The sequence below is a fragment of the Habropoda laboriosa genome, unplaced genomic scaffold (assembly GCF_001263275.1).
Source record: "Habropoda laboriosa isolate 0110345459 unplaced genomic scaffold, ASM126327v1 scaffold45, whole genome shotgun sequence".
NCBI lineage: Eukaryota > Metazoa > Arthropoda > Insecta > Hymenoptera > Apidae > Habropoda > Habropoda laboriosa.
The window spans coordinates 999,949-1,008,127 of NW_017100168.1; the positions used below are offsets into that span (position 1 = coordinate 999,949).

At 39.2% G+C, this 8,179-nt stretch overlaps 1 protein-coding gene across 1 annotated transcript in view; it reads left to right on the plus strand.

Moving 5' to 3' along the window:
- Positions 1-353: 353 nt before the first annotated feature.
- The window catches only part of LOC108578634 (protein expanded-like), a 57,318-nt gene continuing 49,492 nt past the window's right edge, over positions 354-8,179 (plus strand). The window contains exon 1 of the mRNA XM_017942001.1: positions 354-467. Coding sequence (XP_017797490.1) covers positions 354-467 — 114 coding nt within the window. The remainder of the gene's footprint in view (positions 468-8,179) is intronic.

The following is an 8,179-nucleotide window of genomic DNA, read 5'->3' on the forward strand; positions in this document are numbered from 1 at the left end:
AGGGCTTAGTTTATAGCACCCTCAGGTACCCGCGCGTTTTCTCTTCCTGGGTGACAAAGTCCAGGCCACCACTTCGCCGCCGAAATCTCGCATTCCTTACAGTTCAGATATTCGTGCATAAATTTATCCAACCCACTATCTTTCGCTATCTTTGCGGCAAGTTCCACGATTCCATCCTTCCAGAACTGACAATCTTTCCGTACGACGAACTCTACGAACTTTTCTTTCGATCGGATACTTTTCACTAACACACACGTTGTGTTTACACGTCGAACCAACCAATTTCTTCTTGTTTACCGGTGTGATTGCAGTGAGGACGCTGGGCGTAGCGGCGACGAAATGAAGCATGCAGCATGCGTGGTAGCGGTGTCACGGCTGCGCGGTCCTGCCTTCAACCCCTGGTGTCCGCCAGCCGCTACCTCGCCGTTCAAGCCCTTCCTGGTGATCCTCTTTACTTCGTCGTTGAGGTGAGTACACAGCCCAACAGTTTACATTATTAACTCGCACGGTAACGACGGGGTGGGAGGGGAGGAGGGAATAATTCACGACGACAATGCATATTCAAGATGCCACATGTATGTATAACCGTTTTCATCTTGTTCCGTTATACATGGTAATTCCTGGTCGTGTATTTTCCATGGAACTCCGGATATTATCTTCTAATGAGAAACGACAACGTTAGAAACGTCCGTAGGCCAGGTGGGTATATTTTCAAACCAAACACGATTTTTTCAACGATCGCTGGGACAATCTTTGTGCCTTAGCAGCATGGGATGTTTGTCTGTTATTTATACGGAAAATGAGAAATTTATTTAGAGTTTATTCTTGCGTAGAAGATGATTCTGGAGGAATTGTAGTAGGGGAGAGTCGTGCAGTACCGGCCACTCTAAGTTTTTGTACTATAACTTGGGCTGATAACTTGGGATAACTTTGGCCGGTACTGCACGACTCTCCCATATATGTTGCATATAGCGTGACAAAACGTTGAAATTTTCAGGTTAATTAGAGGTACACATGGTCTATGATGTTAGTAACAAAAGGAACAGTAACGGTTAACGCTGTGTTATAAATTTTTAATTAATTTATGCGTTTAATTGTTAATTCACTGAAAACAACAAATGTAGATAGTATCAGGTGTGCCTGTTATATCCCCTTGTTTTGCACATGTTCTCTGCAATATATTACACGTTGCTGTTATCTATATTAATACGTGGTAATAAATAATCATGACTTTGTCGTACACGAAAAAGTAGTTGGAATAATCAACGAGATGAGAAAAAGCATGGTGAAAAGAGTAAAATTGCTCGAGATCGGGAAGATTTTGTCGAACATTTAAAAAAGTAATCTTCTACGAAAAATAATAATATTCTTTCTTCTTTGAAGAAAAAAATCTTTCCACCGAATGGAACATCTTACATCTCGTCGCGCACTGTTCGTCGTGCATACGGTAAGCTACGGCAAGCATGAAACTAAAACGTCGACCTGGTTTTTCTTTTGTATCCAACCGGTGGTTTGCTCATGCTTGCACCCACCGTCACACACACACACACACACACTGTGTAAGGCACCTAAGCTGTTTAGCCTGGGGACAGTACCCGATAAAAAATATTATCTGCTATTAACATTTTTCAACATTTGATTCACAGAAGTATCTTTGTGTCCTTACTCTCTTCCTGCCTCTCCTTTCTCTATCTTCTGACTCACTCTTTCTGTCTCTCCCTTCTTTCCCTCTTCTTATTAATTCATTTTATCTGTCTCTCCTCTCTCTCTTCTCACTCACTCACCCTCTCACTCTTTCTATCTGTCTCTCCCCTCCCTCTCTCTTCTGACTCACTCTCTTTTTGTCTCTCCTCTCTCTCCCCCTCTTCTCACTCACTCACTCACTCACTCTTTCTATCTGTCTCTCCCTCTCTTCTCACTCTCTCTATCTGTCTCTCCTCTCTCTCTATTCTCACTCAATCTCTCCTCTCTCTCTCTATTCTCACTCAATCTCTTTCCATCTCTCCCCTCGTCTCTCTTCTAACTCACTTTCTCTCTCTCTCACTCACTCACTCACTCACTCACTCTTTCTATCTGTCTCTCCCTCTCTTCTCACTCTCTCTATCTGTCTCTCCTCTCTCTCTCTATTCTCACTCAATCTCTTTCCGTCTCTCCCCTCGTCTCTCTTCTAACTCACTTTCTTTCTCTCTCTCTCTCTCTTCTCACTCACTCACTCACTTCCTGTCTCTCCTCTTTCTCTTCTCTCACTCACTCACATACTCTCTCTCTCTCGGGGCAGAAAGATAGTACATGGCCGCGAAATACCAGAGTTTATCGGAACATGTGCATCACGATGTCGAGGGCACGCCCGGATTTTCTAATCGTGGAATGCGATTAGTTACATCCCGGGCGTGCGTGGGCACTCACTCACTCACTCACTCTTTCTATCTGTCTCTCCCCCTCTTCTCACTCTCTCTATCTGTCTCTCCTCTCTTTCTCTCTATTCTCACTCAATCTCTCCTCTCTCTCTCTATTCTCACTCAATCTCTTTCCGTCTCTCCCCTCGTCTCTTTTCTAACTCACTTTCTTTCTCTCTCTCTCTCTCTCTCTCTCTCTCTCTTCTCACTCACTCACTCACTCACTCACTTCCTGTCTCTCCTCTTTCTCTTCTCTCACTCACTCACATACTCTCTCTCTCACGGGGCAGAAAGATAGTACATGGCCGCGAAATACCAGAGTTTATCGGAACATGTGCATCACGATGTCGAGGGCACGCCCGGATTTTCTAATCGTGGAATGCGATTAGTTACATCCCGGGCGTGCGTGGGCGTGCAAGCGCGGAATAACCGATGCGAGAGGGACCAGGCAGTATAGTACAGTCGATATATTAAGGCGTGCGAAGGTACATGCACCTGCCTTGTCCTAGCTAACAGTCATTTACAACCGCGCGTTGGCTGCGGGAGTGAAGAGGAACGCCTGGTGCTAGAATGGCTAATTGAAAAAGTTCCGTGGCAGAGGTATATCACGTTAGTATACTGTACTTCCTCACGCCTTGCGACTGAATTGTTGCTCGAACGGAGCTGTTGTAGAATTTTTAATAAGGAAGTCAGATATACGCCACCGAGAGCGTAGAAATAAATTTGAAAGAGAATACTCTTGCGGTATTATATTTCGATTAATTTTCACAATTATTTTGCAATTTTGCGTACCGTCGGTTTACTAAAAGAACGACACAATTAACAAATGCTACATCTTTCAAGATATCAATTTGGAATTTTTTCTTTGGTGCAAAAGAGTTAGTCAATTTTTCTTTGCAATTTCCTTAACAGCGCGTATTTCTCTTTCGTCATTTGCCACTTCTATAGCGGTAAGAGAACGCTTGCCCTCGTAAATTTTTCACCTCGTGAAAAATGAACAATCTCGCGTATTCACTTACTCGCGTTTACAAGAATACCAGAGTCATGCACGATTAATTGTCACACTTTTCAAGATTTCACAAGGTTGTCTCAAATTTAAAAAAAAAAAAAAAAAACAATATTCCCGATTAAATCTCATTTGACAAAAACTTGTTTTAACAGAGCATTTTACTTAATCATTCGTAACATTTCCAGATCAAAATTTAGATTAAAATTTAGTCGCGAGAATCTACATATTTGTTACCTGTAAATTGCGAGAGCGAAAATAAGTATTCCACGTTGTCGCAGAATATTTAAAAATTGCTCGTATTTACGTATCAGCGCATAATTTTCCAACGCTTCCGATATTTTCCATTTAACCACTTCGCGTTAGAAGAACAATATTTTCACCTAAGACACCCATAAATAATACTCCGTGTAAATTAAATTTCTCCACGTGATTCACTCTTATCGAATTTATCCCCCCGCGGCTCTGCGTTTATCCGATCGAATAAGAGTGGTTTCGGTGCTGCTACCTCGCCACGGTTAAATTACGCGCTTCTTGTAACGGTATTTGTGCAACTTTATTGGCTGAGTTATCCGTGTTGCTGTTCGATCGCGAGAACGAACGTTTCGCTTTTTGCATCGATCGCGTTTCGTTTTATCTGAAAAAGCACAGACTGGACTTCATTGATTAAAGCCTGGTTGAAAAGATGTTTTGCAAGAGATCGGATAATTTCCTAATGGCGCTTCAGTAACGAGCTCATTAGCGCGAGTCGGTGTTTTTTCGCAAATCGAGAGAGAGAGAGAGAGAGAGGGAGAGGAAGTAACCTTATTCAACGTCTATTCTATTTACGACACTTCCCATGGAACATGTGAAAAAGGAAACGATCTTATCGCGTTTTTTAATTTTCTTATTTTTCTCTTCTTTTCTTTTCTCTTTTTTTTTTGAAAAACTGCTTCCTCCCGGGGATTACCCCTTTTTGCATATTTAGCGCGCTTCCAGGTTTCTCTGATTAATTTATCATCGCTATCGTCTCGTTTATCTGCTCATCAACTTGCAAATTGATATTGCAGATACTTTTAATAGAAAGTAACCGTTTTTGTTCTTCTATGACATTTTATAGGTTATGTTTTTTTTTTACATACGTTACATTGTAGAATAACAGTCGTCCATTTTCGAAACTCTTTCATATTTCATTTTATTTTACAAATTTAGAAAATATCTATTTTCCCGAGAACGGTGTTGCAATATTAAAAAGAATAAAAATTAAGTTAGGTTAGGTTGACACACCAGTCACGTGCTTCTAAAAATCTTCACCTCAGCGTTGTCCGATCCTGCGAACGTCAAAACGAATTATTCGCGAACTTCAAAGAGCGTCTATTCTGTTCGTTCTTCTAAAAAATTTTGTAGGTTATGTTTTTCACATAAATTACATTGCAGAATAATCGTCGTCCATTTTCAAATTCGTAAAATATCTATTTTCCCGTGAACGGTATTGCAATGTTAAAACGAAGTTAGGTTAGGTTGACACGCCAGTCACGTGCGTCTGAAGTTCTTCATCTCAGCGTTGTTTGATCCCGCGAACGTCAAAACAGAGCTATTCACGAACTTCAAAGAGCGTCTATTCTCGTGTAACGTCAGAGCGCCGAGAGAAGGAACGAATGCACGGTGAAGGCGGTAACAGTTTCAATGGCAAGGTTTCCGCAACGACGTCGATTTGCTCGTTCGAGGCTATTGCCTCTTCGCGTCGTTAGACAAACCATCTACAGAGAACGCACACGCGGTGGCGGCGGCCGACCGGCAGCACCGTGTTGCGCACCTTCTCACACGATACCATCTCCCTAATTATAGCCAGGCTCATTTGTAACGACGAATCTGAATTCCCGGTTGCCAAGGAAATTCCTCGTTCTGGCTGCGTGGCCCCGCGTTGCCCTCCTATGAAATCAACGGACTGGATTCTAGCCTCGTTACGCCGATCAACTGTAAGCACACATACAGGGTGAACAATATATATGTACGTAACGTGATTAATTCAATTATTCTGCTGTTAATGAACCGATCGACGTTTCTTTTTTTTTTCTTTGTGTTACGTGATACAGTTCAGAGAGGTCCTTAACCTGTGAACTAACTGGGTTCACTTCTGGAACAGAAATTGAGTCTACCTTAGTTTCTAATTGAAAACGAGTAAAAATTTCGATCGGTTATTTAATTTCTCTTTTTGTATTTTACGTTTAATGCAGGCGTAATGGTACAATCGAATAATCGTTCGATAAATAAATTATTGTATTCCAAGTATTGGTGAACCAAATAGCGAGTTAATTTGTCCTTTTCAATTAAGATGATTATAGTACTCTTCTTATCAGTTCTTCTTTTTTTTTTTCAAGTTTTCCAGTGAGAAAGAAAGAAATGATAAACGATATACTATAATTATCTCGTAGACTTGTTCGAACCGTATTATGTGACAAAACAAATGTTAAATAATATTTAAGATGTTCACGTTACGTAATTCACTCTGTATATCTACATGGTGTCCTAATAATCATGATACAAGTGAGGGAAAAAAAAAGTAAGTCAATTTTGTAGAGATGAACTTTCTTAGAAACGAAGTTTCGCGTGTGTAGAAATTTTACTCTGCAATTTTGACAAATTTTTCGCGAAGAAGGTAAAGGAAAGGCTGAATATTTCTCCAATTTAAAACGCGTACGTAACCGTGAAAGAGACTCGTTGTTGCAAAACGCTGATGAAAGATACGCGTTTGAATTAAAACGTTCCATTCTTCGCGCGTGCTAAATTTTCTGCCGTTGCTATTCGTGTTTGCATGTTTCTTCGGCGATCACGTCGATTCCTATCTTGGCCCTGGTTAACATTCGTACCGATACTAATTTATTGCACGGCCAGGTCGGTAGCATAATAATTACGTAGATAATTGAAACGGTTTAACCGGGTTTTCGTTTGTGAATGAATCGCTTCGTTTCGTTCTCTTGGAAAAGGGTAAAATACTTGCATAGAAACAGATACGGACGAAACAGATCTTCAACAATTCTTCGTATTACGATACAAGTTAAGTTAATTTCTAGTGAAAAATTTCGTAATCTGGGAACAAAATATTTTCGTTTAGATTACAAAATAACACGTATAAAATATAGATCGTTGTGTATCGTTAGTTTGTACTGGATGATTGGAAAAGTTCGTGCCCGAATTTCAGAGGTGGCGGGAATCCTATCGCACTTCAGTACAGATGTTTGTTTTAGCGTTATGTTACATTCCTATCCAAAGATACACCGCTTGTGTTTTATTTTCAAATAATTATTCATTTCATTTCATTTTATTTCCAAATGAAATGTGCCTTTACGCACACCTCTTGTGCTTTATTTTCGGATCGGGTACGAACTTTTGCAATCATCTAATACCTTTAATCCTAGCGCGTTCTTCCGTTCAAATCTTAAAGCCTTTGGATTAAAAAAGATCCAAAGAACTTAAGTGTAACAATTTTTAAACAAAAAACTTTCAATACAGTAAATTCTCTACAAGAGTCAGTAAGTTTGGATTCTACAAGTGACAGTATAGATGGTCCTACGCCTAGGCGTAGAGTCAGGGACTACGTTTTCGAGCCTCGCGCCCGCCTTTGTAGTTTGCCGAACGTAGACAAGGACAGCGAATAAAAGATAAGCATGAAACTTCATGCATAAATATCAACTTTTTTAATTTTACGTTTTTTTATCCCGAAATTTTTCTTAACATATTGATGAGATTTTTCTGATGAAAATGATATCAAACACGATAGAATTTGAACAACATTTACCTATTAACACGTTCACTGTCGCGCCAGATTTACAGGTTGCTGTCAGGCGGCCACAAGGAAATACATTTTAAGCATAGGATTATATGATTATGCTTTATAATTTTTTTTTTCAATTGAAAATAATGTCTAGCTAGCTATGACGTTCAAAATTTTTAGTTGACAACATCTATTGTAATTATTGTAAACATTTGAGGCACTCCAGTCACTGATGACCACCATGGCCATATCGAGGAAACAATCTAATGTTAATACTTATTGAGTGATTAATTTAATTTCATAATATATCGCTTTGAATAAATTACCAAAACAAATTGCTAAGAAATTACATTAAATACCCGAACACATTATCCGTCGAATGTAGAGGGAGAGCCACCGTTTGGTTGCCAATTGTTCATCACATAGAGTCGGCCTACCTCCACGTAAAAAAAAAAAAAAGGAAGGGTCGATTCCACAACTGTCAGTAAAATGTAGGGTCGATTCCACAAGTGTCAGTAAAATGTAGGGTCGATAGCAGCAGAAAAGCTGCTAAACAATTAGAATTAAATGTAACGATAGAAATTATTGCAATAATGCGTAATGCAATTGAAAAATCGCAGAAAAGACTGATACAAATGTTTGAAAAGAAAAATATATAAGATGAGATACAGTATCTTACCACGTAATGTAACTTTTTATTGTGTAACATATTAAAAACACTGTTTGGGAAAAATTTGTCACAGAATTGCATTTCTTATTTAATCTTACTTTACTGCTACTTCTTGTGAAATTTTATATCAGAAAATTGAAGAAATTCTTCTTTGTGTTTCGTAGGCAATTGATTGCTAATTTGCTATTGACAGATCGATGTTAAAATTTGATGTTAAATGGAACTTTCATGTCTACCATAGAATCTGAATAATTTTTCAAGGTATTTTATTAAGAAACGCGCACATAGTGTTCAATTTTCTATCTTAGAATTAACTAACTTTATCTTACGAACTACTTAAAGTTAAAACTTTC